At 50.3% G+C, this 27,656-nt stretch overlaps 6 protein-coding genes, 1 long non-coding RNA gene and 1 pseudogene across 11 annotated transcripts; 2 read left to right on the top strand and 6 right to left on the bottom strand.

Moving 5' to 3' along the window:
• Nucleotides 1–843: 843 nt before the first annotated feature.
• On the top strand, nucleotides 844–2,241 carry LOC126326040 (probable chitinase 2; annotated as a pseudogene).
• A 1,613-nt stretch (nucleotides 2,242–3,854) lies between these two features.
• Nucleotides 3,855–6,252, bottom strand: LOC126326071 (uncharacterized). The gene is made up of 11 exons (XM_049995524.1): nucleotides 5,961–6,252; nucleotides 5,861–5,887; nucleotides 5,707–5,778; nucleotides 5,577–5,639; nucleotides 5,429–5,500; nucleotides 5,257–5,322; nucleotides 5,110–5,181; nucleotides 4,956–5,027; nucleotides 4,804–4,866; nucleotides 4,644–4,721; nucleotides 3,855–4,575 (listed from the first exon to the last, which is right to left on the bottom strand). Exons 1-11 carry the CDS (start codon nucleotides 6,104–6,106, stop codon nucleotides 3,951–3,953), a joined length of 1,356 nt encoding a protein of 451 aa, XP_049851481.1. The 5' UTR covers nucleotides 6,107–6,252; the 3' UTR covers nucleotides 3,855–3,950.
• Nucleotides 6,253–6,327: 75 nt separating this feature from the next.
• Nucleotides 6,328–8,714, bottom strand: LOC126326070 (uncharacterized). Of its 2 annotated transcripts, none has more exons than XR_007560496.1 (4): nucleotides 8,670–8,714; nucleotides 7,982–8,570; nucleotides 7,785–7,894; nucleotides 6,328–7,686 (listed from the first exon to the last, which is right to left on the bottom strand). It is a non-coding gene; the product is annotated as an uncharacterized LOC126326070 (long non-coding RNA). The 2 variants fall into 2 exon arrangements; XR_007560497.1 differs by having other exon boundaries at nucleotides 6,451–7,686; nucleotides 8,076–8,570.
• A 4,589-nt stretch (nucleotides 8,715–13,303) lies between these two features.
• On the bottom strand, nucleotides 13,304–14,422 carry LOC126326069 (uncharacterized). Its single transcript, XM_049995523.1, has 5 exons — nucleotides 14,300–14,422; nucleotides 14,144–14,184; nucleotides 13,983–14,041; nucleotides 13,682–13,908; nucleotides 13,304–13,618 (listed from the first exon to the last, which is right to left on the bottom strand). Exons 1-5 carry the CDS (start codon nucleotides 14,416–14,418, stop codon nucleotides 13,519–13,521), a joined length of 546 nt encoding a protein of 181 aa, XP_049851480.1. The 5' UTR covers nucleotides 14,419–14,422; the 3' UTR covers nucleotides 13,304–13,518.
• A 131-nt stretch (nucleotides 14,423–14,553) lies between these two features.
• On the bottom strand, nucleotides 14,554–16,427 carry LOC126326039 (2-(3-amino-3-carboxypropyl)histidine synthase subunit 1-like). Its single transcript, XM_049995484.1, has 2 exons — nucleotides 15,322–16,427; nucleotides 14,554–15,171 (listed from the first exon to the last, which is right to left on the bottom strand). The coding sequence occupies exons 1-2, from the start codon at nucleotides 16,234–16,236 to the stop codon at nucleotides 14,554–14,556; spliced, it is 1,533 nt and encodes a 510-aa protein (XP_049851441.1). The 5' UTR covers nucleotides 16,237–16,427.
• A 4,681-nt stretch (nucleotides 16,428–21,108) lies between these two features.
• On the top strand, nucleotides 21,109–22,797 carry LOC126326052 (ATP-dependent (S)-NAD(P)H-hydrate dehydratase-like). The gene is made up of 3 exons (XM_049995501.1): nucleotides 21,109–21,269; nucleotides 21,473–21,558; nucleotides 21,709–22,797. Exons 1-3 carry the CDS (start codon nucleotides 21,188–21,190, stop codon nucleotides 22,738–22,740), a joined length of 1,200 nt encoding a protein of 399 aa, XP_049851458.1. The 5' UTR covers nucleotides 21,109–21,187; the 3' UTR covers nucleotides 22,741–22,797.
• On the bottom strand, nucleotides 21,672–27,182 carry LOC126326048 (RNA polymerase-associated protein RTF1 homolog). Of its 4 annotated transcripts, XM_049995494.1 has the most exons (4): nucleotides 27,000–27,182; nucleotides 26,811–26,893; nucleotides 24,674–26,629; nucleotides 21,672–21,700 (listed from the first exon to the last, which is right to left on the bottom strand). In XM_049995494.1, exons 1-3 carry the CDS (start codon nucleotides 27,003–27,005, stop codon nucleotides 24,904–24,906), a joined length of 1,815 nt encoding a protein of 604 aa, XP_049851451.1. In that variant the 5' UTR covers nucleotides 27,006–27,182; the 3' UTR covers nucleotides 21,672–21,700; nucleotides 24,674–24,903. The 4 variants fall into 4 exon arrangements, with proteins under 4 accessions (XP_049851451.1, XP_049851452.1, XP_049851450.1 ...); XM_049995495.1 differs by lacking the exon at nucleotides 21,672–21,700 and having other exon boundaries at nucleotides 24,889–26,629; nucleotides 26,807–26,893; nucleotides 26,991–27,182; XM_049995493.1 differs by lacking the exon at nucleotides 21,672–21,700 and having other exon boundaries at nucleotides 24,889–26,629; nucleotides 26,991–27,182.
• On the bottom strand, nucleotides 22,894–24,129 carry LOC126326038 (uncharacterized). Its single transcript, XM_049995483.1, has one exon. The coding sequence runs from the start codon at nucleotides 24,127–24,129 to the stop codon at nucleotides 22,894–22,896; it is 1,236 nt and encodes a 411-aa protein (XP_049851440.1).
• Nucleotides 27,183–27,656: the final 474 nt, after the last annotated feature.

The following is a 27,656-nucleotide window of genomic DNA, read 5'->3' as shown; positions in this document are numbered from 1 at the left end:
TTGAATTATAGCTCTATATAAATAGAAAAATTGTCACGAATCAAAAAATCGGGTTAGATGCCCCTCTAAGAATAGTCAGCAAAACAAGAAACAGTCACCCCAATGTACTGTAAAGTGAACATCATAGATGTAGGTGTGGAAAAGAACCTTCAAAAAAATGGTGCAGACATGTCGCCGTTTATGTGACATATATCATTTTGACTGCATCTCGTTAAGCTAAAGTAGATGAGACCAGTTCGGTACACCCAACATCGAGTATCATTCACTCTGAATATCTCTTATCGTCTCATGACACAGACTCAACCCGAATCGTGCGCAATTCTAGGGTTAGATGTGCAATTGACGTCCGTAGTGAATACGCTCTCACACGTGTCTATCCCAGCTTTAACTCAGGCTTACGCGATCAGAATTTCTCTATTCTGGATATTACTTCGAAGTGCATGATTATCGCCTCCATCTTTTATCGACAGTGTGTGTGTTTGTTCCTGCACACCTGTATACCTCTTTCTCTGCATGTTCACACTACGTATGTCGTTTGATACGACGAAATTGTGCCAATCATCAAAGTGCCATTTTGCACCTGATAGAGTGATAATCACATTCTGAAATACTCTGCTAAAACGAGTATTGTGCCAATATAATGATGACCATACAGCTTAATCTTGAAGCGAACACTTCCCTGTAATCGACAAATCGAGCCGAAATCCTGCATGACTTTCCTCTGTTGAACTTGACCGAATCTAATTTATGTTAAGGGTTTCATGCCTCTTCTATTCAATTAGTCTTAATTAAAAAGCGGATTCATAATTATTGTACCGCTACTGCAATCTGATCACGCGCAAAATGAGGCACGCATCTGTGATACTATTGCTACTTGCTTTGCTTAGTAGCTCTGCTGTATCAACTACGGGGAAAGTGGCCTGTTACTTTGGCACCTGAGCAAATTATAGACCAGGGAATGGACAATTTTCGATCGAGAAATATGGACGCAAATCTAAGATGATCACATTATCTATACATTCGCTGGTATCAATGTGAATAGTGACAAAAGTCTTGATCGTTGGTTAGAATTAGGCACTGGCACTCGTGATGCCAACTTGAGGGGCTTCCTTGATTTTTCCAACTTGAAAAAGAAAAATCCCAATCTTAGAACTAGTTTGACTATTGGTGGCTGGAATCAATGTTCAGTGAACTACTCTATAGTGTCAGATGATCCAGTAAAAAGACAAAAGTTCATTGACAGCGCTGTGAGTTTCCTGAAAGAATATAATTTTGATGGATTTGACCTTGATCGGGAATATCCAAACAAGAGAGGTGGATATGCTGCTGATATAGAGAATTTCAATACACTTATAAAGAAATTTAGGGAAAAATTCTACAAGCATGGTTTCTTGAGTACAGCTGTGACTGCATCAAACGAAGGTGCAGATCTTTCATTTAATGTTCCATTCTTGTCTAAATGTCTGGATTGTATCTTTGGCATAGCTTACAATCTACATGGTTCTTGGGACGGGGTGACTGGAATCCACGCACCTCTGTACAAAACTAGTGTTTATGACAGTATGAATAACGAGATGCTAAGTGGTTTGGACGTGGATATAACTGTGTTCGCGGCTGATTGAACAGAGGTGCCGATACAGAAAAAATAGAATTGGGAATGCCAACATATGGTAAAACATTTTTTTTCGCTTCCAATGCAAATGGACTTGCAACCTCTACACTAGCAGGGGATGGTGGATCCAACGCACCATACACTAATCAGACAGCAACGGTGGAATACAACGAATATTGCGAGTTTAAATCAACAACTGGTTGGCAAGAGGTGTGGGACGATGAACAGACAGGCATATATGCCTACACAAATATGGAATGGGTTGGGCTTGATAATCTAAAGTCGCTGTGTATTAAGGCAAAGTATGCTAAAGATTCGAAGCTTAGAACCACTACGATTTGGTCAGCGGAAACCGATGATTTTAGGGATATCCATGTGACTAAAAACTCATTCTTCTTTCAACAACTAAAAATTGTCTAAGCTCAAACCCAACTCTCTGCTAACCTGACGACCTCTGTACCACGGATAGAAATACTTCTCAAGCAAGAAACAAGGGTATTTCATGTATGAAAGGCATTAGATTAGAGGGAGATCACTCAAGTGCGTACCAAATCAGGAATATAAACAAGGGAACAGGCCAGATTCCAATGGTAATTGGTGAACCTGTATACTCAAAACGTTGCAATTGAATAAACTCTAGAGTGTTCATTTTAGGACTGCAATATTTAAAGTTAAGATGCACAAAAATATTGGGAAGGGGGAAGGCTCAAATAATCTTGATGGACATAAGTTTTTTGAACAAGATGATACCTGTATGGTACAGACAATAGGTTGGGTCATAAACAGCAGCTAGCTGATAAGAAAATGTTTTTGCTAGTTTTGAGTCTGTATATTTAACTTCAGACTGCATCAACTAGATAGCAAATTGCCTTTTTTAGCTGAATCCTATTTTTTCTGACGAGAAGGAAGGATAGGAAACATTCTAGATAAGGATACGTCTACTACAAGCACATATGATTTTTTGTGTTTTATACTGAAAAAACGACATTTAAGTTCTTTTGAAAGGCAATCTTTTTATTCTGGCTTGAAGATATAAGACAGAAGGTGGCTCAACCAAACTTAAATTTAATCAAAGGCTTTCAATAGACAAAGCAATGAGGAATAATATAAATTTTGTAGAGTCCTGAATGTCGTGCTGTCCTTAAATCGTCAGCTGTCGTTGATGCTGTAACGCGAGAAGGCGACAAACTGATGGTACGTATTATTGGGGAACAGAAGTTATTACATGATGTCGAAAAGAGGCTAGAAGTAGATAATATTTTTGTTTTTATGTCCTTTTAATAATTTTGCACATATTCTGTGTTGGTATTTTTTTATACTTACGTATACGTACACCAAATATTCTGATTACTGCTATCGCATGTTAGCTGTTTTTTTTACATGTCCACTTAATTACGAAATCAATCAAATTAACATGCCTCTCATCTGTCTAATTGTTTTGTCGTGTATGTATGTCAACTGGTTCTGAAAGCCGTGTACCTGATTATACTAATTAGTCTAAATAATTCCTATTTATAAGTCACCAATTCTGTTTTACAATTCTAATAGATTTCACTAACCACACAATTCAATCAAATATCATAATATAAAACTTTACATTTTGTTCGAGTCGATTTGGTTCATAATCTCTATTTCTCATATTAATTTGGTTACGACGGCCTCATATCTTTAAAAACTACATTAGCATAATATGTTTCGATCTTGACATGTAATCTTTTACTTATTTTTCGCCCCTTTTTTCACACTTCTCTATCAATATTTTCCCTGCTCTTTATTACATTCTATTTCATTTTTACTTCTACTTTTTGTTCTCTGCATTTTCAAATTTTATCTGAGTCCATCCTATTCTATTTCTTCGCTCCAAACTCCTTTACTACATACCCTCTATACGTGTGTACATAATATCAGTGCTTGCTGTAATCATCTGAAGCCTTGCCATCTACTCTACACATTTCTCTACTTGTTTAGACTAGTGTTTTTGGCTCAGCCATTCTTCCAGCCCTCATGTCTCACATATTGTTACACATCTTCGATTTTACCTCGCTAATAGTTTTGTACGCTTTTTATACCCACTCACACTGACCTCTTTTTGTCTTAAAAGTTATCTCTGATATGCAAAAATAAATTTACTTAGAGTTAAATAACTTCATATAGTCAGTCTAAATGGCTTAATATAGTCAGTTCCCCTGGTCCAAAACACTTTTTGCTACACTTCACTCCCTAACTAAAAATCAGCGCGATATTGATAATTAAGTTTTACGCTTATTGCGTTGGTTTATTTCCACGGACTACACGAGACCTATTAATTTAGTATGAGACCGGAGCCATGCGTTGAGACTTATAGTAGATACAACACCAGCTGAGTTAGATACAAGTAGATCCCTTTAAACAAGAGGTTGAACAGGCCCGACCCATAAATTGAGCTACCAAAAGAATCTGGTTCCGGAGATGGGGATGGTGACGGGGATGGTGACGGGGATGGTGACGGGGATGGTGACGGGGACGGGGATGGTGACGGGGACGGGGATGGTGATGGTGACGGGGATGGAGACGGGGATGGTGATGGAGACGGGGATGGTGATGGAGACGGGGATGGTGATGGAGACGGGGATGGTGACGGGGATGGTGACGGGGATGGTGACGGGGATGGTTCCGGGGATGGGGATGGTGACGGGGATGGGGATGGTTCCGGGGATGGTGATGGAGACGGAGATGGTTCCGGGGATGGTTCCGGGGATGGAGACGGGGATGGTTCCGGGGATGGTGATGGAGACGGAGATGGTTCCGGGGATGGTGATGGTTCCGGGGATGGTTCCTCTGGTTCCGGGGATGGAGACGGGGATGGAGACGGGGATGGAGACGGGGATGGAGGAGATGGTGCCACTGGTGGTGGAGGTGTCACGTCTCGACCGTCATAAGTGCAGCCGCTGTAGGTACATCCACTGTCGCCATTGCCCAGATAGCTATATTGTATGACAACATGTTATTACCTAGTCCTCAATTCGTTATGGTAGTAGTTAAGGATACGCACCATGTGGCATAACTGAGTCTGGATTCTTTAAGTTTTTCTTCGTCGCACACACCCGTTACATCGGTACCAACCAAATCCCTATACAAAAAGTCGTAGTTTTGCAATTATTAGCGATGTACCGAAAAATGAGGCGTGATGTTCAAAGGCGTTATACACGTACAGATAGAATGTTTTAGAAGTAAGTGTTGGAATCTCCCCACTGACTTTGGTATTCGACACGTTACTAGAGATTGGAATTTTGTCAGTACTTCGCGTCTGCTCGACCTACCTCGTGATGGCAAATACATTCAGTCCATATCTATAGGTACATACATGAAGCCTAATTCGTTCATATTTATAAGTGTCCCGATCTCGCCAGTAAGACTAGCAGTATCCGTGAAATTTCTGCAAATCGTACTCGTCAGTACACGATCGAGAGGATGTCTACAAGAGTGCCCACAAGAGCTTTTTGGAACGCTACACGTACACATGGCTCAACCTGGAAATTTTGGCAATATCGTCAGTGCTGCCTTTTACATTCGGACTGTTCTTGACTTGCCTGTTGATTGTTTACCGTCAGTACGTCATATTTCATTACTGAGATGCGTGTATGGACATGGTATTGCGCGCGTACAGCTGCCACAAGTTAGGTGCCTTGATGTTCGATATTTCGCAGCTCAGATCGCTGTCTACGATAGAACTGCAAGTCAAATTTTGAAAAATTCGTCAGATCCCAATATTATTGTCAACTCCGTGCATTATCTTCCCATTTCCCACGCGATCATGTCAATGGTTTTTGGACGTACAGTCTGTCTAAGTTGACCAAATCCTCGGTGATGGCGCCGTTGATATCTCCTCCACTGCACGAATAGAAAGAACTACGAATTCACACGAGACAGGGTTAGCCCTAAACAAGTTGTTACACACAGCAATGCGGCGTGTCCAACAACGTACAGTGAACGCAATGTCTTTGCTGAGATAGACGAGATAGTTGGCAACTGGCAGCTCGTAAAGTTTCTAAAAACGCTCGTGTCAATAATTTGCGGCTCTATGTCAAGATCGAATGTTCACGTCCTCAACGTACATATGCAAGATTCGATCTAGTTTACTAAGGTCAGAAAAGAAATTGCTGTCGATATTTTTGCCATTGATGCCTCTGTAATTGCGATAGGGAGTCAGTCACAGCGGACAACGGACACGTATCTCTCCAGCTATGTGTGTCCAGTATTTATACGTACAGCCAGAATACCATGCCCTCAGCGTCACTAGATGTGAGAGAACAACAGTTAGCATGCACAATCCCACCTGAGGCGGGGTAAGTTCGGGAAAGTTGCGTACCATCTGACATCGCCATTAAGAGAACATGTAGAGCTCGCGAAATAAGGATAATCCGAGAGAAATTGTTGCTGTGATGCAGCGTCTGCTTTTACGTATGACACTAATAGTAGTAACGGCAATAGATAGAGAATAGAACTAGGCTTCATTGTTTCTGGATACTATGCACTCTTCACTAGTTGTTGTAACGTGAAATCTGATGCTCCATCTTCTTCGATCTGCATATATACTCAAATTTTATTCTATATACGAGAATATGTCACAGTTGCTCTAACTCAGGTAAAGAAACTCGTCGCGCATGCATTTAGAGTAGCAAGAAAATTCAACTAACTTATATTTTCTCCCTATATTTACCAAATTAAGACAAATATTCAATACAGTGATCGTCTTTTATTTGTTATTTTATGCCACCTAACATTTTTTTATCTAGATCACCTCTCTCTCGAGACATTATTTCATCTATTTTTGATAGATCATGCTGTAGAAGGTTTAATGCGTCCCTATTTTGGGCAAGATAATATTGCATCACTTTCCATATATATGTATATATAGCTCTATTTCAGTCAACCCTGACCTACTGCAATACTCGGGCTGCTGCGTTAGTTCGGAAATAGAGGAGATACTTGGCTGGCAACCATAGATCTGCACCTCCGCACATCATCTCTCGTTATACGTTCACTGATGCCTAGGTGATATCGAAATTCTTGAGCTAGAGCTATACGTCGAAAGAGGATGCTCCAATGCGTGCTATATAGAGCGGCAGGGTGCTCTGACGTCGAGGACGTTTTGGTCGCCAATTGTTTGGTCGGACCGAAATTTCAGAGAAGTGCCCTTTTGTGGGGTGAGCGATCTGCAGCCCCGATCAATAGCATTCAAGCCACTTGAATATGATTTTGATGGGCTTAGTCTTGGCTAGGAATGTCAGAGTGATGGATCTAGTGGAACCGTCCCGCCGGTGGAGAAAGTCGCGGCAATCTTATTGAGGAGGGATTTAGGGAAGGGTCTGATGAACGGGACGATACAGTTGCGTTTAATGGTTGCTGCAGTTTCGACAGAGGCAGGTTTGAACCCTATCGCTCTTCGACCTTGTTTCGACACTCAAAGTTGATCAACCTCACTGCCTGCGGCCAGTGTGGCGCATGGAGAGGCGCCACCGGACACAACGCTTCTCTATACGCCGTCAATATAGGTGAAGCAGAGAACAAGTGTGTTTTCGATACAGACGCTGCTGTTCGTAGCTGGCTACACAAATGTCGACTCCGAGACACCGTGTTAGGGGAATGGTGAGCCCTATAGCAGAGCTTTTGTTCTATTCGACGTCTCCAGTCATATAACATGTACTGGAAGCCCCCACTACTGATTACAGAAATATTGAACCGCAAGCCCAAACCTTTTGGATTTTCAGAATACGATAGACACGGCGAGAAGACTTATCAACAAAGCACACGACATCGTATAGGATAATAAGCAGTTAAGTTTGTTTTATTCCTACAGTGTTGGTCAGTAGATAGGCTGCTGTACTAATAAGTCCATAGACCTCAAGGTAGAATGTGCCAAAACTTTGGGACTTCTTGGGGTCACCACAGTTTGATCGATGGAAGGTGATAACTTGAGGTGTTTGCTAGTCTATCCGTTTATAACACGGCTGTGAGTGCCAAGAAGTCTAAAGCCGAGCATGCTCTAACTGGCTCTTGCTGAATGGGTGACTTTGATTAAATCGCAAAGAACGCTGTCGCGTTAGTTGTTCTCGTTAGTTATCACGCTTTTCGTATTTCTTGCACCCGTTCTCTTATGATGCTCAATCAGGCTGACACCTATATACAATACCGAAAACACTATCGAAATAAAGAGGGCCGCGCGAATGGTCCGTCAGCAATTTTGCTAATGTCACCGATTCGCGGATGCGGTGACGTGCAACCTGTCACCGATTTAAATTGCTTGTAAAGGAACACAAATTCGAGTTAGAAAGGAAGAACCAGTGGACATAAACCCGAAAGCTATATTCAGAACGAAACCAATCATACGATCACCAACTAGCGACGAGTATTTTGTTATCTGCGTAGCGAAAAGAACAAAGACACGTTGGTCGCGTATGTCCAAGTTGAGAGTAAAACATACAATCGTTTAAAACCGTATAATTCCGCTGTTTCCATGGGATAACCTTTTCTTAAACCTGCCCAGACTCAGCATCTACTCCAGACGTTAAGTGTCCACATAACTAGGCGCTTGAAGTGGGTGGCGTCGTCGCCGTACAAACAATTTGGTGTCAGTTTTACACAATCTTGACAGTTAACGGCTGTTATTCATATTTCGATAAACATTAAATTGTTGCATGCGTATTGAGTTACATGCGATAGTTATGCTACGCTGCGCCAAACTCTATAGGTAACGGCTTTTCATACAAAAGCCTACCGCGTCATAGGCAGTAGTTCAACGATGACGCGGTGATGACGTGCTGTGTGTCTTGACTCTTCAGTGTAGCTGCAGCAGCAGTTGGCACTAAGGCCCGTGTGCCATAGGAACGCGCAGACGCTTGGACAGTGGTGCCATACATGTAGACACGGAGACGGATTTCGGCAGTTCTAACCTCTGTATCGTGGCAATATGTGACTGCTATATTAAATAGCGACACACAGCTCTTTAGAATCTACTGTCCATTATGATGATACCAACTGCTTGCTACTAAATGGTCCTGGTGATGTCACGACGTACCTGAGTTGTATTTTGGAAACCTGTGCTGTCTGCAGCAGAGTTCTGTACCACCAAGTTTGAAATTCATTTTTGTCACAATATGTTTTTCAATTCCACATAACACTCATAATTCCTAATTTCACGTATCGGCTGAAATCGCAGCAGTCACAGCATGTCCGGTGTCTGCTTTCTGCACCACGACGAACCACATTGTTAGAGAAATGTTATAGCGAAAACGTGCGAGCGTTTGAGCCGCAGTTTTTTACGAAAGAAAACACAAATCACTCGCGGAGCCACCTAGGCATTGCAGTGTTCAAAAAAATCATCACGGCGTGCGGCAGCTACTGTTGGGATACTCGGTAAGGGCGATGGGTTTGAGTGACTGCGCGCATTTTCGAAAAAAAGTGCGTCGACAGAGAAAAGCGCTTGACGTGTCCGTCGACGCCCAGAACAGACAAATGAGCCGCTCACTGAAACTGGACGTTGGCGCGCCGCGCAGTCGAGTCGGCGCACAAGGGAGTATGCACTAGGAGGGCGTTTGTACAGCAAACTCTTGGAAATAGTCTCAGAGGGACCTCACCGATGTTTGCAAATAGTCAGGTTGTTCTGAAGGAGGAGGATGCAGTATAGGGCATATGAGAATCACGAATTCAAAATGACGGGCGATTCCAGGTAGGTGATGATCTCTCCGCATGTAATGGTCTAATTGGCAAGAGGGTACTCCTTCAAATCTGTCAGAGTCGAGCTTTCTCATGCGCAATTAGAGCCAAGCCGGAAATTCAGGAATTACGAGTTGTTTCAAACATAAAATTGACGTCATTGGGCCCGAATGCGCGATTGCTCAGGGTTCCGTGACACGTCCGAAGAATTTAGAGCTAAAGAGACCCTCTTACGTTGCCAATGCATTGATGTCGAGAAGAGATCGAACGCGCAGAAAAAGGCAAGTTGCCTTTGCTTGGAGAAACAGACGAAACACGCGATAGCTGATTTGAGACCGGAGGCTCAGATTGGTTCTTGAAAGCAGACAAAGTGGCTGCATGAGGTCTAAATTCTCTAGTGGGCACAGCCTACCAATAAATTTCCGAACGATGCATAGACCTTGTCCGAGGAAAGAGCGCCTGACTAGAAAAATCAGCTATGGCCCAACTGAGATAGCACTCCGAAAGGAGGACACACAGGTGCTCGAAGGTGGCGGCTGAAAAGCCGAGTGAGCCACGGGAAGTCCAAATCCTAGACAGGGCGAAGAGCCACACAAAAAGAGGTCGAGTAGAGTTTGCAGTGAGTTTGAAAACCTTCGACGACGGCCAAATGGTTTTGAGTACGAAATTGCTCTTGGCCCTTCGGAGCCACACGGTGCAAACAGCGTTTTCGGTACGCCTGGGGCATCCGAGAGCAAAAACGGATTGGAGCAGACGACCGCGTGGATGAGCGGATGAGATGCCAGCTGGGTTGGGGCGAGAGCAAGTCCCTGCAAGCGTGAAGAGGACGAGGGCAACAAAAAAAAAAAAGGTTTTTCTGTCAAAAAATTTTTTGAAGAGGCAACAAAAAGTTGCAAAGAGCGCAAATTTTTTTTCTCTTGCAAGATTGTTGCATTTATTGGTGCGCGCGAAATCAAAGGCCGCGTGAGGAAGAAGTGTCGTCATTCGAGAGATTTTTTCTCTTTTGAAGGGGTTGGTTTTGAAGGAGGCCCGGCCATGCCTTAGTAAACGCCAAAAGGGGCCGTTGACTGCTGGAGGCGGCTCGAAGGAGTTTTGTGTCGGCTAGAGGGGCTGACTACTGCTGAGGTTGATAGTGGTAGATCGGGTAAGAGTAGTCGGGGTTGTGGCTGTTGGGGGTTAGCATAGGGGTCGAGTGCGTGGAATTGACAGAATTGTTGCCAACGTCGCCGGGATGGTGGCCGGTGGAGTCGAGCAAAGTGGGGACGGTAGGTGGGATGGGGTTGTTTTGGCCCAGCGAGTTGTTGAGATGGTGGTGAGCGTTCGACTGGGAGTTGGGTTGGACGTTGAGGTGGGCGACGAATTGAGAATTGGACTGAGAGTTGAACGAGTGGGAATTGGGTAGAACGTTGAAGTTCGAGACAAATTGGGTGCTGGATGGGTGAACGTTGTTGAATTGAGCGGTGTTGGGCACGGTGTTGGATTGATAGACATTGGGTTGATGAGTGTTGAACGGTTGAGCGGCGTTAGGGTTGAGTTGAACGTTTAGAAGCGAATTAGGTTGAACGCTGATTTTGGAGTCGGGGTGAGAATTGGAATGAGCGTTGTTGATTTGTGGATTTGAGTGAACATTATTGGACTGAGAGGTGGGAGAATGCAAAATCGGTAGAGCTCTTCTGACGTTCGAGCTATTTACTTTAGACGCGGGGAACGGCGTTGGAAAAGGAATGTTGTAAGGTTGTCGTCCCTGGAAGTGAAGAACCGAGTTGGGCTCGATGTATCGTTGAATGCCAGGTGTTGGGTGGATCGACTTATTTCTGCTAAATGGCGTCGCAGCGGAGCCGTTCATGGGCATAGAGGGAAAATTCAGACCGTCGGCGGGAATGGGCATAAACGGGATGTTTTGCGGAGAGATCGAACTACCGCCCGTCAACTGGGAAATCGGAGGGATCAAAAAACGCCCGCACGGAGAATTGACGTCTAAGAGTTTTTCGCTTTCAGACTCGCAGTTCCACAGAACAGGCTTGGCCATCTGAAAGCCCTGTCTGAGACCCAAATATCTCAAGTTGCAAAACGGGTTCTGGCAACATTGAGGATATTCCGTTGATCGAAAAGTCGACTGCCACGCCTCCCATTTTTCCTGAAGTAACTTTTTGTCCCAGTTCTTGGTAGGATTACCCCGACTTTCGAAATAATCCAGGTAATATCGACCAGCTTCGAAGTCCCACATCAAGAGACGATGGTACTGATCTCGCGCTGAGTAGCGCCCGTACCGATGATACAGTCTAAATGCCTGTCGATAAGCCGTTTGGAGCTCCGCTTCAAACGCGTAAGCCAACTGCTTCGCGTGCGCGTAGATCTCCGACTTGGCGTCGTTGTAGATCATGGAGTTCTTCCAAACCTGACGGACGTGTCGCGCAAAAAGAATCGCGGAGACGTCGTACTCGCCGCTAACCAGATTGCAGTAAATAGTGGACAGGTCCATCGGACTCTTCACTATGGTAAGGTAATTGGGCAGATTAAGCCCGACGTAGTCGACGGGCTCGCGGAATGGGGCAGACAACGGATGGTTCTGCAAAAAAGTCAACAGATCTACCATCGTGCTGAGCCCAATCTCCACATCCGGATAATTGTCCAAAATCTGCTTCTCATAATAGAGAAACTTCACATCGAGTCGCTCAGACTCCAACAGCGCGTCGAAGTAGCGAAGCAACGTGACAGCATAGGAACTGAGTTGGGCGGTGGAAATAATTGGTTTTTTTGTGGACGACGACAGAGAACCGGACAAAGCTCGATCGCCCTCGCTCAAACCAGATAACTTCGGCGGACTGCAGATCTGTCGGATCGTTTGTAACACTTGGCGCACTTCAGACGCAAATTCCTCCAAGCTTTTGTATTTGAAGTTAACGAGTTTTCGCAAAACTATGCCCAAATCGAGAACCGTCGGAGTCGTAAAGTAAGACAGCTCAGTCCACTGACTAGGACGAAACGGCTCAAAGAAGCAATTAGATAGCGTTTTCGGCCGCTCTGTCAACGTCTGTCTGACAGATGTCTGAGCATCTACCGTCGCCGCGCCAGACTGATCGTCTTCAAACACCACGAGGTCGCAATACTCACAAAGCGAGTCAAGGATTTTTCGGCAGCTAAGGCAAGAAACGCTATTGATATCAACGTCGGCCGACAGAAACTTCGGCGGAATGGAACAAGATTCTTTTTTTCTCGAAGGCAGCGAACACTTATAGGACCGGCCATGACGGCCGCTCGCTACTTCGGACGAAACGCTAGAGCCTGAACTAGACTTGTAAAGCTCCATCCATTGCCCGAATATTTTTTTTGTCTATTATTGTTCTTCCACTCATGAAACCCAATTTGATGTAAAAAAAGTTTGTTTACACTTTTGAACGACCCCGAAAAAACACAGAACAAGAACAGGCCCTCTGACTCCGCCTTCGGTGCGCGGAAAACCGCCGCATCCAACGCGCAAAATGGGCCCAGATGCAATCTCACGGCAGGTGCCTCTATTACGTTCGCCTGGTCCTGTGAACGGACGAACAGACGAAATAAAAGCTGTTACACTCGTACACATTGCACGCAACGCAAAAATTGTCAATTCTCGCACCTGATTTCTCGGGCTGTCACGAGAGTGAACGGAAGAACAAGCCGCAGCCGCGCGCAAGAACCTCTGAGCGCGTCAGAACGAGAATGAAAGAGACATACGTGCATGCCACGTAATCAAAGAATGCGCGGCGCGTTGTAGAGGCCGAACACTATGCCGAGACGACATCAGATATACGCTTCAACCTACCCCAAGGGTACTCTACGCATGGCCAAGGCGTCAGGTTGACGCGTTATGACTGTGCAACAGCAAAAACTCTATTATATGAGAAAAATAGGACAACACGGACTGTCTAACTTGGCCTGTGTCCGCACCTCGCGCCAGCACGTGGGACGTACGGCAAACGTTCGATTTGTGTTCACCAAACTGAGACGAGACTAGCACAGAACGCGCATTATGAAGCCCCCTATTATTTTTTTGCAATTGCGTACATAAAAACCTTCATGCATAATAAACGCGGGAAGAAATGCATGCACTATTCCCTAGCAAAAAAATTATTAGGAACCCATTAGAAGAGTTCGTCGCCGTTGTCAGTTAAGTTCTTAAATGACCCGTTATAGTAGGAAACCAGAAGGGTTCCGCGTTAGTGCGAAGTGCTTCATAAATTTTCTAATACGAAGCTGGCATTTGAGACATCGATATTCCCTGGAGACACCTCAATGTGTTCACGAACCACCCTTCCGTCGTCAACGACCAAGCTGAGAGGCAAAGGTTAATGACTTATGTGCGCGCTTTGAGAAAAAAACATATAAATATCGTACGAATAGCGCTGAGACCTCTTTCCCAACCCTCCCGCGGAGAGGTCAATTTCTTGGTTGATTGCTCGGGTGAATTCGCCAGAGTGGTCTGCCAAAAACGTAATTTCCTCGCCAATTTTCAGCATTTCTCTCCATGCATCCATCACGTGATGGTCATTGACAGAAACCACATAAATTGATTCAATTCCCCTTTTCTTGAATTCTCCCAGCTTTTCAGCATACTCGGAGACCTAAAATGTAGCGCGCACTGTTAGCACGAGGGGTGAACTGAACGCAGCCGCCGGACATGATAGCAATTTCGTACTTGGTTAGTACACACCGGAGTGAATGCACCCGGAACGCCAACAAAGATGACTTTTTTGTCTGATACAGGAGGGAGGCAAAAATGCAGAAGCGTATTTCATACGCGTTAATATGACCTCAAAAACGCTGCACAAAGGGTGAAAACCGGATTACAGCCCGTACTCTCTATTAAGGACTTGAGGCTGACAGGTCCTTGTTTAGTACTGACCGCGAAGATACGTCCAATTGTCCGCCAAGAGAAACGGTTAAGACCTCTGGATAGAGTACACTAAACTAGAATCGAGCGAAAAATTTTCGTGAAGAGCCCACAGTACGTACCGAAAAGTGGAAACAACATTTCTGATATTGTCTGGAATTTTAGCGTAGTGGCGCTTTAGCGCTGTTGGGCAATTGCCCGCGCTTCTGAGCAGAAAACGGCCTGGATTGAATATGTACATGAAATCACAAAACGATAGTCAGAACAAATTTGAATCTAAAAAAATACAAAAAGTGCATAACGTCACCTCACATAACGTGCGCTTAATACATTTTTATATGAAATTTTAGTTTTGACTAGAAGTCTGCATGACCTTTTATTTTTTCGAACCAGGAGAATAATATACAGACCAACTGCCGCCGTCTTTTGAATAATAATCCATCGGGTAGGTGTCTTTCCAAGGCTGGTTACCGAAAGCGACCATCGCCTCATAGGGATTGAGTAGCGGCGCTTTAAACGAAGATCCCCAGTCGATGGACAGCCTCGGGCAAGCAATTTGTATCCAGGCCTCGATAGACCGATCGAAAAGCTCTAATTTGGCGGGAAGCACTTCGCTCAACAGAACAACAACGTACGCAATGCCCTTTTCACAAAGCATTTCTTCCAATCTTTCCAGGAGGGCTATATTGCCTTGCCTTCCAAGCGTTCCAAGTATGATGGCAACCTTAGCGAAATGGGCCTGTTTGAATGGTGTTCGAAGCGGACCAGCGTTTCTGTTCTGACTCAAAGTTGTTTTGGCCAAATTGACCGAGTGAAGTCGTAATTCGAGCGTCTTTGGGTAGTTGTACTTCTCGATTGTAAACACCTTAGAATATGGGTCGTAGCGATAGGCAGGAACGTTGGGATTGGAGAGCATCATGGATTCTAGGTGAAAGCGGCCGTCGCCTAGATAGACAATAGCGTCAAACGCGCTATCAGGGCTGCTGCAGCTGTACTCCAAACGTCCAATGAAACGGTATCAGACATGTTAGACAACAGCTACGAAATGACAGATTAAAGAGACACAAAAGATCAACACGCCGGTACCGGCTAGTCTAACATGCGCTGTCACAATGCGCCAAAATCAAGACCCTTATTTGTTTACGTGCCTTTCGTTCGAAGTGGATTGTCCGCAGGTGCAGAGATGACCGTCGGAGCCCAGGTCGGCGGAGCAGGCTTTCTGCGCGCCACAGCTTGACTTGATTGATGCGTTTGGTCTTGCCGGCAACACTGGTGATGTACATCCCAATATTTCCCCAGGTGATAACGGCTTTTTTTGTGGTATCCAAACAGGTGTTTTATAGACCTGGTTTAACAGCTGGGCGGACGCCCGCAAGGAAGAGGAAAATTGTATTGTTCCAACCAGAGCGAGTTTTGTGTTTTCAAAATCGTCAAACGTCAACTTTACAGAGTCTACGAAGTGCTGAACGTTAATGGAGATGTCAACGAACACATATAAAGTCTGAAGCGGCTTGGCGTCGCTATTAGAGGTGGAATTGGTAACTTGCAGCGGTATTAGACAGCTGTGGCCGTAGTGAACCAGCAAGTCACACATCAAAGCTCTGGCCGTGTAGTCGTCGACGCAACACGAGCCATAGGTGGCGTCACCCATTATTACAACGTCCTCTAGAGCTGGTGCGCAAAACTTCTCTAAAATATCAGCGATGGTGCAAGCGAACATCAGCAGACCTTCAGGAAATTGTAGCGCCACTCTTTTTGCGTTACATCTGCGAATTCGCCATATGGTTTTTGGTATTTCGAAATTGTAGTTGGAGGGCAATACGCGAAGTGCCTCAAGGAGTTTTGGATCGTTCAGAATGGAATCGGGGACTTGGTTCGGCGAGAACGCCTTCAGGGTGGTCGGTTTCCTCCTAGGAGCGGTCGAGCTGGTTGCGACAGCGCGAGTCGCCGGAGACAATAGACTAGGGCCGTTGGGAGAAGAAGTGGTCAGAGGCGCACGGCAGACGCCGTTCGGAACCGGAGGATTGTCTTCTGCTGATCCGTCATGGTCGGCACACATATCATCGCTGGCTGTGAAAAGGCCGATGTGTGAAAATTTTGCCTAAATCGGACGGCGTAAAAACGATCGGAGTTGCGCAAAGAAAACTTTTTTTGACAGCCCGAATGGGTCCCGTCGCGACAGAGGAGATGAGAGAGGTCAGGAGCAGGGTGACTCGCGACGAGTGTCTAGAAAAAAAGTGCGGGTGACAAAGCCGACGTTGGGAGGTTGGTTGGTGTTGGTGGGACTGGCGCGGTACGAAAAATTCGGTATCGAGGCGTCTTGGTGCCGTTTTTTGGGTCTCTTGAGTCTAGAGGAGGTCTGCGTGGTTTCGGCTGAGCGTTGAGATAACGAAAAAAAATGCATTTATCGCGTCTGCCAAAGGATTCAGGTCTTTTATTTACATACGCTGCAGATCGATGCATGAAAGCTGCCAATTGAGTACGAATTCTCAGGACCGCGGCTTCCTCGCCGCCAGTGCGCGTACGAAGGCGCTATTGAAAGGTCACTCCTACAAGCAGCTGAGGGACATTGAGAACCAAACCAGGTACCGTGAAGTTCCTTCTGGGGGGGGGGTGCGCGACGGGGACGGGGTGGCCCGTTTTTGAAGGCGCTGTGGCGTGTGCTGCGCGTTGAGGGTTTGGGAGTTGCGGCGGCCGAGGGAGACGAAGCTCACAGCGGGTTTGTTCGCAGGATGGAGATAGAAGACAGACAGGTCGAGATTAGGAGGGACATAGGGTAGGTACTGCGGGTGGTTCGGTTTCAGACGCGTGCTGCGCCTGTCAGTGAGGGGTCCGGAGGTGCTTGATCGTTACAGCTCTTTTTTTTTATTTGGGGTGGTTTGGTTCGGTGTTTGGTGTTCCAGGACGAGTTACGCAGAGATTTTCGAGGCGAACAGGGTTATCGAGTCTATGCGCGAGGCGGTGAGGGGTGCGCGTGGTCGGATAGAGGGGGTGGAGAGGAGGGTCGGTGGGGCGCGGTTGGGGGTCGAGGGCGGGGGTGCGGAGGCGAGAGGGAGAGAGGGGAGCGGCGGAGTGGCGGGGGAGCTGGAGTGGTGGATGGCGCAGAGTGCGAGGGCGATTTTGGAGGCGCGGGAGTTGATGGAGGCCGCTTTGGAAGCGAATCAGATGGTCAGGTTGTCTAGGCTTTATTTGCGCGTTGGGCGCATTTACGAGGCGGCGCGTAGGAGGGTGGCCGAGTTGAGGGGCGAGGAGGAGAGCGAGGGTGCTGGGAGGGGTTTGGGGGGGGTGGGGGTGCAGGTTCGGGCGCTGGAGCTCGGGTGGGAGAGGATAGAGGGGTTTAAGCTGAGGGCGATCAAGAGAATGGACGCGATTTTGTCTGGCGCGTGGCCGAGAGAGGCGGCGGGGGGGGAAGCCGGGGGGCCGGCGAGAGAGAGGAGTTGGATGCGTTGCGAGGGGGAGTGTCGAGCGGGGGGTGGAGGGGAGTTGGAGTTAGGCGGTTTGGAGTCGAACAATCGACAGTTGCTTCAGGCGTTGAGAGGGGGAGTGGGAATGGATTTGGAGGAGGGGGTTGAGGGTTCGAGGGTGGACCGTGGTCGAGTGGGGGATGGGCGGGAGGTTGGAGAGTTGGAAGGGTGCGGCGATGGAGGTGGTTTTGAGGTGGAGGGAATTTGCGATGGGGTTTGGTTGGGTGATAGGGGTCGGAGTGGCGCGGAGGCGGTTATTTTTTTCGCGAGCGTTTTGTCTTGTTTGTGTATTTTTGAGAGGCTCGCGCCGATGCAGTGCGTGGCGAGGTTGCTGAGAGGGCGCGAGGTGGCGACGGGTGAGTGGGTGGGGGTTTGGAGGGGCATGACGAGGGGGAGGGGCGAGTTGGGTGGTGGGGCGCTGGAGACGGAGAGGGGTCGCTGCGGCTGGGGTGAGAGGGGTGGCGAGTCAGCGGAGCGGCTGAGTGAGGTGATTTGCGAGTTCGTGGGGTCGATTCAGTGGACGTGCTATTTGGCGTGCGCGCTGTTCCTGGGAGAGGAGGGAGAGGCGCGGGGGTTCGCTGATGCAGCGCGCGATGCGGGCGCTGGTGAGGGGGGGAGTGCCGGGATGCCGGGGCGCGGGGGCGAGGAGGTGAGGGGGGGCAGGGCGAAGTGGGGGAGGGTGGGGTTTGGGTTGACGCCGAGTGGATGGCGTTCGGCAGGAGGGTGCCGGAGGTGGAGGGCGTCCGGGAGTTGGTGTTGGGGTGGGTTGAGAGTTGCCGGGAGTTGGTGCGTGCTGGGAGGGAGGCGGAGCGCGGGGAGGTGGGAGGCGGAGCGGACGAAAGAGAAGGAGTTTCGTTGTGCGAGGAGTTTGGTTGCGAGCTGGACTCGAGTTTGCTTGCGGGGGTGAAGAGCGGGCGCGAGATGGCGGCGCTGGAGGCGTTAGTGCTGGAGAGGATAGGCGGTTTTGGGGCGGGGGGGAGAGAGGCGCGGGGGGTGTTTGAGCTGGGGGTGGGCGAGTTGGAGGGGTGGCTGAGGGAGTTCTTCAGGAGAGCGACGGGCTCGAGCGAGGGTGCGCCGCGGAGGAGCTCGGACGGCGGAGCGAGCGGAGGAAAGGGCCGCCCGTTGGAGAGCGCGCGGAGAGGCGAGAAGGGCGGCGGCTGGGCGTGCATCGCTAGGAGGAGTACGGGGGTAGGGGTGGATTTGTGGGAGCTTTTGTTTAAGGAGTTGTTCGCGGAGAGAATGATGAGAATCGTGGGAGAGTCGATCGGGAGCGTTTCGGTGGAGCAGGAGGTGGAGAGGGCGCTGAGCTATCTGGAGTTGAGCTTCGAGCAGAACCCGGGGACGGGGTTGGTGCCGCCGGCCACGGTTGGGAGTTGGATGCCGGAAGAGGTTTGTATAGGGGAGTATTTATGGCGGGTTGGGGGGGGTTTGGAGGAGGCGCGCGCGAGGCGGGGGGAGGGGGGTTTGGGGGGCGGAGAGACGGTGTACGAGTTGATGGTGGCTCGTTTGAGTGGGGAGCTGGGTTTTCGCCGAGAGAAGCACGGGATGACGCCGTGCGTGGCGGCGTTGTTGGAGCGTTTCGACGGCGCGCTTGGGGAGAAGTTGGGGGACTTGAGGTGTCTGACGTGTTTGGAGGAGGAGGTGAAGGGTGCGGTCGCGAGTGGGGAGCGAGGCGAGGACGAAGGGAGGTGGCGGTGCGGCGCGTCGTGGGTGGTTTGGAAGCGGTGGGTGATAGCGGCGCTGCGTGGGGAGACGAGGAGGTGTTGCGTTGGTCTGGTGGAGTCGTTCGTGGAGCGCCAGAGGGCGAGGATAGAGGGACTGGAGAGGCGATGGTGGAGCGAGGGCGAGAGGAGGAAGGGGGGCGTTCACGCATACCAGGCGGTTTTGTTGGGGCGCCTGAGTCGCAGTTTGGACGCGCATTCGGTGGGGCTTCGAAGTGCGTTGTGGCAGCTGGATTCGGATCGCGGGATTGCGGCGAGACTGAAGAGAGAAGCGAGGGCGGTGGATTGGCGGGGGCTGTCCGGTTGGAGCAAGAGGCTGTACGCGGCGCCGCTGAGCGCGTTCGAGTGGCTCGCGCCGTTGGAGGAGGAGGGGGAGGGGGGAGAGGTGCGGGAGAGTTTGGTGGAGGCGAAGCGGTGTTCGATTAGGGCGTCGGAGTGTTTGGCGAGCAGTTGTTTGGACGCGTACGCGTTTTGGGCGGAGAGTGCGTGCTGGGCGCTGACGGAGGCGTTCGAGATGTTGTTGAGCGGGTGGGTAGAGGGGGGAAGGAGGAGGAGGCGAGTGGCGAGGGCCAGCAGGCGGTGGAGGGCGGCGGTGGGCGGAGGTTGCAAAAGGGGGGAGTCGGGCGAGGCGCCGAGTCGGCGCGATTGGATGAGGGGGGAGGAGGGAACCGGGGAGGCGGGTGGGTCGACGGGGGGAGACGAGGAGCTAGAGATGGGTGCTTGGCGAAGGCCCTCGTCGTACGTGACGTACTGGCTGTTTTTGGTGAACAAGACGTTGAACATGGGCGGGGCGCATATCATCGAGGCGTCGGCGGTTGATTATTTTGTGTACACGCTGTCGAAGCGGTTGTTGCAGAGCTGTCAAGCGCTGACGGCGAGAATTAGTTTGACAGTTGCGGACTCGTCGGACGGCGAAGTCGAGCGGGCGGCGGAGCGCGAGCACGCGGGAGCGGCGGGCAGCTGGCGGAGCGGCGGCGCGTGCGAGCTGCGCAGAGAAGAGGTGTTCCAGCTTTGGCTGGACGTGCGAGTCTTGTTCGGCATGTTCGAAAGGAGGCAGATTAGCGAGCACTACCGGCAGAGAGCGGGCTCGTCCGGATCGCGGCGCGAGGCGCGGGCGCGCGGGTCGGCTGCGTGGGGCGAAGTGGAGGGAGTCGCGGCGTTCGAGGAGGGCGTAGAAGAGGTCCAGAACCGGTTGAGAGCTTTGTTGCGTTGTACCGATGACAGGTATAGCTCGTATATAGACGAGCGATGCGGCGAGTACGCGCGGAGCGCGCGCGTCTTCCGTGCGCATTCGGAGGTCACGTGCGGCGACCTGGAGGAGGAAGCGCCGGAGAGCGCAGAGGAGGAGGGAGTCGGCGGATCCGGGAACGAGGGCAAGCCGCCGCTGCAAAGCCGAGAAGCGCGCCGACGGTTCGCCTACTTGTCGATTCCGAGCGCCGATTGACAGATCTGGGCCAGAAAATAAATCTGCGAGGTGGTGGTGTAGCGGCGCGTGCGGGGGCGGGGCCGTTACGCGGTGATCACAGAGGAGGGAGAGAAAGGTTGCGATTAATTTTGTCTCTCTCTCTCTCTCTCTCTCTCTCTCTCTCTCTCTCTACGAAACAGAAGCTAGGAGCAAGCGAACGGGCGAGGGTCCGCGAGGCGTTCGGGCGGAGGGGCGCGCACGGTGTTTTTTCGCGCGATTGAAGGGGGTGGAAGTCTAGCGTGCTAGGGTGCGTGCCAAAGAAGCGCAAAAATTTTTTTTATTATTCTTGGCTCAAGTTGGGCTTCATATTATTGTAGCCTGCAAAAGCCCCGATATATTTGCTGCGCGTTCCTTGCGACGATGAGTTCTCAGCTGTCACAGGAGTTTTTGTCGTCCCAGTTTCGGGCGTGTGTGCCTAGACTTTCTGGGAAATATCACAAGGGTACGACCGCCGGGAAAGCCGTTCGAGCGCGCTGCTCACTCGAAGAGAGCAGAGGGACGGGAGGCTCCGCGGGGGGTCTCTAGTTCGCGCGCGGCGGTGGCGAGGCTTTTTTTTTTTTTTTTTTTTTTTTTGTAGGGAGAAGGGAGGGAGGACGGTACAAGAACAAAATTGTTTAATTTTGGGCGAAATATTCAATACTGTAGGCCAATTTGGAAGAATCGCGGTGGTGGGAGGAAGCTTAGAGTACTCGGGGGCGCCGCACTTCGCAGCAACGGCTGGAGCGAGAGCGGTACGCAGAGCGGGGATGAGGGGCGCGACTTGAGTTTGTTTTTTTTTTTTTTTTGGAGTGAGGGACATATAAGATAAACACGTTGGGTTGGTGGTGGCCGTCACACAAAGGGCGTACTTTTTTTTTTTTTTTTACTCATTTTCTTTAAAGGGAGCAGACGTTGCGTACATTGTGTGCTGCAAGAGCGCGGCAACTTCGATCAAGTCCTTCAATCCAGAGAGCATTGTGTTGCCTTTTCTGATGACGAGCGAGGAGGCCAAGGAGAGCTTCGGACTGAAGTTTGGTCAGGAGCTCGAGCACGACCAGGTGGCGGCGGCGCACAGGGAGGTTTGCAAGAACGTGGACAACTGGATGAAATCGTTTCACTCTCTGGTGGTGGGGCCGGGGTTAGGGAGGGACGCACTGGTACAGGCGTGCGCGAGGGACGTGATTCAGAAGGCGCGCCAAGCGAACATTCCGGTGGTGATAGACGGCGATGGGATTGTGGCGATCGAGTCGAGCTTGGAGACGATTAAGAACTATCGCCGGGTGATCTTGACGCCGAACGCAGTGGAGTACATCCGCTTGTGCAAGGCGGTGCTGGGGATAGAGGTGGACAAAAACGGCCTTCCGAAGGCGTGCGAGAACGACGAGGATAGGCGGAAGAAGGATTCTAGTAGGCATTCAGAAGGGGGGGGGAGCGGAGGTGCGCGATGTGACGGCGGCGACTCGAAGAGCGAGGAGGAGATCATATCGGACACGGTGAAGAGGCTAGCGAAAGCGTTGGGCCACGTCACAATTCTGAAGAAGGGCTCGGTGGACACGATATCAGACGGGTTTCTGGTCGTTCAGTGCACAGAGAGCGGCGGGTTGAGGCGATGGGGGGGACAGGGAGACATTTTGTCGGGGATAGCTGCGACTTTCATGGGGTGGAACTGTGGCGCCATTTCCACATATGGGTTGGTGGAGAAGGTGAAGGAGCAGGAGGGACATCCGAAGTTGGCATCAAAGTCTGTGTTGGCGGCGTGGGGGGCGGCGACTCTGACGAGGTCGTGCGCGAGGAGGGCGTTTTCTGAGTACCACAGAGGGGGGTCTTTAGGGATGGTGCTGGAACAGGTTGGTTCGTCGTTCTACGATTTGTTCGAGCACCAGACGAGCAACATATCCGAGTTCGAAACACCTTATTCCGACGAGTATGTGTAAAGTTGAATGATTTTTTTTTTTTCGAAATTAAAAAAAAAAAAGAGTACATCATTGCTGGAAAGCGCTCTTTTGAGCGTGCGCTTTATCGCTACAGGGGAGGAGGGGGAGGCCCGGAGTCGCAGGTGCGCGCGTCGCGTCGGGCGACGGAAGGGGTTAGCCGAAGATGCTGACGGAGGTGAGGACGACGAGCGGCATGGTGATCATGGCGAAGAGATACTGGAAGAAGATGATGAAGGATATGGTTTGCATGACGTCTTGGGAGTTCGTGATTTGGATGAGGACGATGAGGTTGATGGCGGAGGGCGAAGATCCCTCGATGGTGAGGACCAGGAAGACGAGAGAGTCTCGAATCGAGAGGCCGACCAGCGACAGCAAGTAGGCTACGCTGAAGGCGAAGATGGGCATGAACAGCAGTTTGGCGGCGACGGCGATGGCGATGATGGCGCGCGGAGAGAGTCGGTGGGTGAGTTGGGCGGCGGACGGAGAGACGCTGTAGGAAGTGGAGGTAGAGCTGGGCTTGAGCGTTTGGTACAGGCTGGAGCCGAGGATGGTGAGCGAGAGGGGGATAGAGGCGTCGCCGAGTATTTCGATGACGTCCGCGATGAATTTGAGGGGAGGAGGAGCAGAGTCCCCGTCGGGGGTGGGAATAGAGGTGGGCTGGAGGGCCGGACGAGAGGGGTTCGAGATCATGGAGGGGACGTCGTGGAACAGGGCGCGATGCACAGGGTTGATCAAGACGATGGAGATGGCCAGGATGCAAGAGATGGTGCTGGGACTGACGAGCTTGCGTAAAAGTTGAAAAGTAGAGCGAAAAAAGTGACAAATTTTTTCCTTAAATTTAGAGAAAGTATTGGGCGGTTGTTGTAAGAATTGATCGTCGCTGCCGGGGCAGATAGGAGACGCCTGGAGGGGCGTTTGGCAGAGGTAGGTGCCGTCGAGTGTCTCGAAGTTGCACGAGGAAGTGGAGGAAGAGGGCTCTTCGTCCTTTTGGACGGGAATGTGCAGCTGCTCCAGAGGAACGACGACCTGTTGCAAAGCTGGAGAGGAGTTCAGGGTCTGACGAGCGGACACAGAGAAGCTGTCCGAAGCGGCGCAGTTTTTGCTGACGTCTGGGAGAAACGCTTCCGAGCAGGAGCTAGAAGATCGGGAACGAACGAAGGAATTGTTATTGGAGGTGATCTCGTCAAGAGACTGAACGGGCACAGAGCGAGACCCGCGACTCATGTAATAAGGTCCAAACGACCACATCCAGGCGCTGGAGGTGAAGAGGAAGAGCGAAGAGTAGGCGAGTCCGCGACTGAGCGCGGTGGGGTCCTTAGAGTAGGGCTCGATCTCGGTGGTGATCGAGTCGATGACCATGTACGGGAGGTTGCCATAGTTGCTGAACATGAGCGTGACGGTGAGAACCTTCTCCAAGGGCCCGCGCGAAACGCCCAAAACGACAGAGAGAAACTTGGCGAAGAGGAACCCGAAGATGCACTGCAGAGAAGGATACAACACGAGAGGCCAGGCGATCTTCAGACTCTCGACGCTTATACCAACGGAAATCTTGTAAAATATGAGGCAAGGGAAGAGGACGTAGTGGAGAAGCTGAAGAGCGCAAAAGACAAGGAGGGAGAGTTAGGGGAAACCGGGAGCACAAAAGACAAACCACGCCCCGTTCGGAACAAGCGACTCACCTTCGCCAACCCCCCTATGGTATCTCTTTTGATGTAGCCAAGAGCATACATGATAGCGCCAGGGAGAGAGGTCAAAAAAATTTTTATGACGGAACGCATGGCCGCCCACAGAATAGACAAAGCCACGTGCATGGTGGAGCTACCCGGATCGAGATGCGAGGCGCGCTTCGCGGAGCCTGTCGTCTGTTGTGTATGAGCAAATCGCGGTATATAAGAAAACCAAGCTTAAGGACACAAAAAAAAAAAAGTTGTACCCTCTTTTCTTCCAGTCTGCTCTTTCTACAGCACGCAACACTCGACCGAGACGCTCTCTGCGCGCACCGTCTTGCCCGAAGCGCGCCTCTGAAGCTGGTCCTTCTCACCTCGCTTGAATTTCAGAGACCCCGCAATCCCGCGTTCAGACCGTGAATGCACATACATTTACACAATACACACACGTGTTTACAGGCAAACGCAGAGGCATCTTTTTTTGGATCTTTTCGGCTCAGGTCTGTTTTTTTTGTCTCAGGTAGTCCGTCAGAGAGACAACTCGACCCGGCACGGGTCTCGGTGCGGGGATCTGCGCCTCGACGCGCAGGACTTCCTCTGCCGTTCCGTACGACTGCTTGGCGGCAGCGGGACTCGAGTCGGCGGGCTTCTCTTCTGAAAAAGAGGTGCTGGCAACCAGGGTGTTGACAGGTGCGAGTTGCTGGCTGTCTAGGTCCAGTTTCAGATCGACGTCGACCGACGACCTCCAGTCGTCTTCGAGCGGTTGCTGAGGCGGTGAAGTCGGCGAAGCCGCCTCAGGCAAGACTTCTTCCTCGGCGTTGCCGCCGGTTGCATTTTCCTTCGTTTCGATCAGCGGCTTGGTCTGTCTGGCTATGAACACCGAGCTGTAGGTGGGCCGACGAGCAAAGGGGTTCAGCTCGGTCTCCAAAACTGTCGATTCGGGGACGTAGGAGCGCCTGATGGCCGTGTTCTTCCCGCGGTTTTTCTGATTGATTGACAGGATAACCTGAGCGTTGGCGGTGGCGATCACACTCCTCTTTTGTTCAGCCGCCCTCAATTCGTCGAGTTCGCGCAGTTCCGCCTCGAGACGAGCAATGTTGGCGTGGTCCTGGCGCGCCTGGGCACACTTGAGCATCAACAGCGTATTCTTGCGCAAAATCGGCGAATAAACGGCTAAATTTCGGCCCTCACGTCTAAGCTTGGCATTGTTCTCGGCGACCTTGCGATCAACGTCCTCACACGTATGCACGTAGTTCCGAGCTGCCTCAATGTTCGCGTAAATGCGCTTCATACTTTCCTTCGTCGGAAGCAAGAGCTTCTGGTTCAAGACCAGCCTCTTCCAGTCTTGGTATTCCGTCTCAGAGGGCAAATAATTAGAAATGTACTCCAGTGTAAAGTCTCGCGTCGCATCGCCAATCGTCAACGACAACTTCATCGAATATTCCTTCCCATCCAACACATACTTCAAATTTTCTTGTTCGTGATAATCAACCACCTCCGCCAATCTGTAGATCCCTCCAGACGCGCTCTGACCAACGCAGGCGCGCACAAGCACCCCGCGGACCGTCCTGTCCCAATACGGCTCGCCTATCCACTTCAACAACGTGTTGCGACGTATCGTAATGCGACAAATGTCTTGATATGTCGTCTCGTCCCGAACCACAAACTCCACCTCCTTCGCGTCCTTCTCCGCCACGTCCTTCCTCGTATCCCGCCGACCACCCCCCACATCGCATCCCCCCACAACCTCTCTTTCCACCTCAGCACCTTCAGGCGCCGAACCCTGCCTCGTCAAACCGCGGCTCAAGCCGGACTTCACCATCTTCTTCTCGCGCAACACCTTCAACTCGCTCAGCGCATCCTGCTGCCTCTTCTCCCCAGACCTCTCCGCCTCCCGCGCGTGCCTCGTCGACGCGTATCCACTCGCCTCCGTCATACCTCGACGCTCCTTCTGAAGCTGCATTCTCAATTTGCTCTTCAACGCATTTCGCTCCCGAATCTGCTTTCGACGCTCACTTCGCTCGAACAACACCTCCTCACGCTGAGACTCCGGAAGCCTCGCCAGCTCCTCCCGATCCCTCTCGTCAATGTATAAATCGCTGTCGTACGAGTCCTGCTCGTCGTCCGAAATCTCGCTCCCATCCACCACACTCTCCAGCGAAGACGACACCACATCGGACCCCTCCTCCACACTATCCTCTTCCTCCTCGTCGCAAACGACGCTTCTCACAACTTATGTATCAGAGTTTTCAGCCGGCACCCCAACAATTCCCACACACGCAAACACTCGCACTCCTCATACATGCGCTTACACACACATCCCTACACACGCAGCCCTCCCCCTTTCACTGCCTCCCCACCTCCCCTATCGCGCTGCTCACGTCGCCACCAATACATACGTACTCTGTCTCCCTCTGCCATTGCCCCCGCTTTCTTTTCTTGAACTCCGGCTTGTAATCCTCGTCCAAGGCATGGTTCTTGTACCTCTTTTTGAACCCCCGTAGCAGAGAATTGATGTCAGTAACCCACACTACCCGCCGTAGCTAAGGATCGGTCCCCGCTAAATTTCTCAACAGATCGAACTTTATGTACTTCCATATCGCCGCAACTACGAGACGCGAACAGCCGGCAGATCACCTATGCTCCTTGCAAAAACGAATCGCAGCCTACTAGCTGACCGCCCTATCTACGAATTGCTTCGAACATTCATGCGCAACTCACCGACCTCGATGACCGGACGTAATGATATCGTAGCCGGCGAGAAAATACGACTGATTCAAAAATTCAGACAATTTCTTCGCGTACTCCAAAAACACCTTATTTATCGTTCTATTCCACGCTCAAGCGGCTAGTGCATACTGCCCCTCTCGCGTGTAGTGTACTAGCAACCTCGCAAGACGTGTCCGGCTCATCTCACCCACATCACAATTTATGCTCGACGATACGTGTCGCGGTGACAGATGTGAAGCTATAAAAAGCTGTCAATCTTTCAAACGCGACCAAAATTAATTTCTACACAATCTATCTGCTCGTTCGCGCGGTCCATCCGCCATCTTCGCCGCAGGGTACCGCATTGCCGCCTCCATCAACTTCATGTAGATGTCGCGAGACCACAATCGATCCCTCTCCTTTTTCAACAATCGCGCAAATCCATTATTTTTACCCCATTTGCCATGTATGCGCGTACTGTGATGTGGTAGAATCTTCACCCCGTACTTACACACGCAGGAAGTCGCCCTATTTCCACAT

This window comes from Schistocerca gregaria, unplaced genomic scaffold, assembly GCF_023897955.1.
Source record: "Schistocerca gregaria isolate iqSchGreg1 unplaced genomic scaffold, iqSchGreg1.2 ptg000963l, whole genome shotgun sequence".
NCBI lineage: Eukaryota > Metazoa > Arthropoda > Insecta > Orthoptera > Acrididae > Schistocerca > Schistocerca gregaria.
Note: the sequence above shows the minus strand (reverse complement) of the source record. Positions and strands in the feature narration are given on the sequence as shown.

What these genes read in the sequence shown, in the direction of transcription:
- LOC126326071 (XM_049995524.1), bottom strand. Translation starts at nt 6,106, where the DNA reads ATGAAGCCTAGTTCTATTCTCTATCTATTGCCGTTACTACTATTAGTG. An exon ending in ATGAACGAATTAGGCTTCAT is followed by an intron (nt 4,867 to 4,955) that starts GTATGTACCTAT and finishes TCCAATCTCTAG; the next exon opens with TAACGTGTCGAATACCAAAG. An exon ending in AGACTCAGTTATGCCACATG is followed by an intron (nt 4,576 to 4,643) that starts GTGCGTATCCTT and finishes CATACAATATAG; the next exon opens with CTATCTGGGCAATGGCGACA.
- LOC126326069 (XM_049995523.1), bottom strand. Translation starts at nt 14,418, where the DNA reads ATGTACATATTCAATCCAGGCCGTTTTCTGCTCAGAAGCGCGGGCAAT. An exon ending in AATGTTGTTTCCACTTTTCG is followed by an intron (nt 14,185 to 14,299) that starts GTACGTACTGTG and finishes CTTCGCGGTCAG; the next exon opens with TACTAAACAAGGACCTGTCA. An exon ending in CTCCGGTGTGTACTAACCAA is followed by an intron (nt 13,909 to 13,982) that starts GTACGAAATTGC and finishes GCTACATTTTAG; the next exon opens with GTCTCCGAGTATGCTGAAAA.
- LOC126326039 (XM_049995484.1), bottom strand. Translation starts at nt 16,236, where the DNA reads ATGTGTGCCGACCATGACGGATCAGCAGAAGACAATCCTCCGGTTCCG. An exon ending in CCACTTCGAACGAAAGGCAC is followed by an intron (nt 15,172 to 15,321) that starts GTAAACAAATAA and finishes GGACGTTTGGAG; the next exon opens with TACAGCTGCAGCAGCCCTGA.
- LOC126326052 (XM_049995501.1), top strand. Translation starts at nt 21,188, where the DNA reads ATGAGTTCTCAGCTGTCACAGGAGTTTTTGTCGTCCCAGTTTCGGGCG. An exon ending in TTCTGGGAAATATCACAAGG is followed by an intron (nt 21,270 to 21,472) that starts GTACGACCGCCG and finishes TCAATACTGTAG; the next exon opens with GCCAATTTGGAAGAATCGCG. An exon ending in CAACGGCTGGAGCGAGAGCG is followed by an intron (nt 21,559 to 21,708) that starts GTACGCAGAGCG and finishes TTTTCTTTAAAG; the next exon opens with GGAGCAGACGTTGCGTACAT.
- LOC126326038 (XM_049995483.1), bottom strand. Translation starts at nt 24,129, where the DNA reads ATGTTCAGCAACTATGGCAACCTCCCGTACATGGTCATCGACTCGATC.
- LOC126326048 (XM_049995493.1), bottom strand. An exon ending in CAATGGCAGAGGGAGACAGA is followed by an intron (nt 26,630 to 26,810) that starts GTACGTATGTAT and finishes AGTTGTGAGAAG; the next exon opens with CGTCGTTTGCGACGAGGAGG.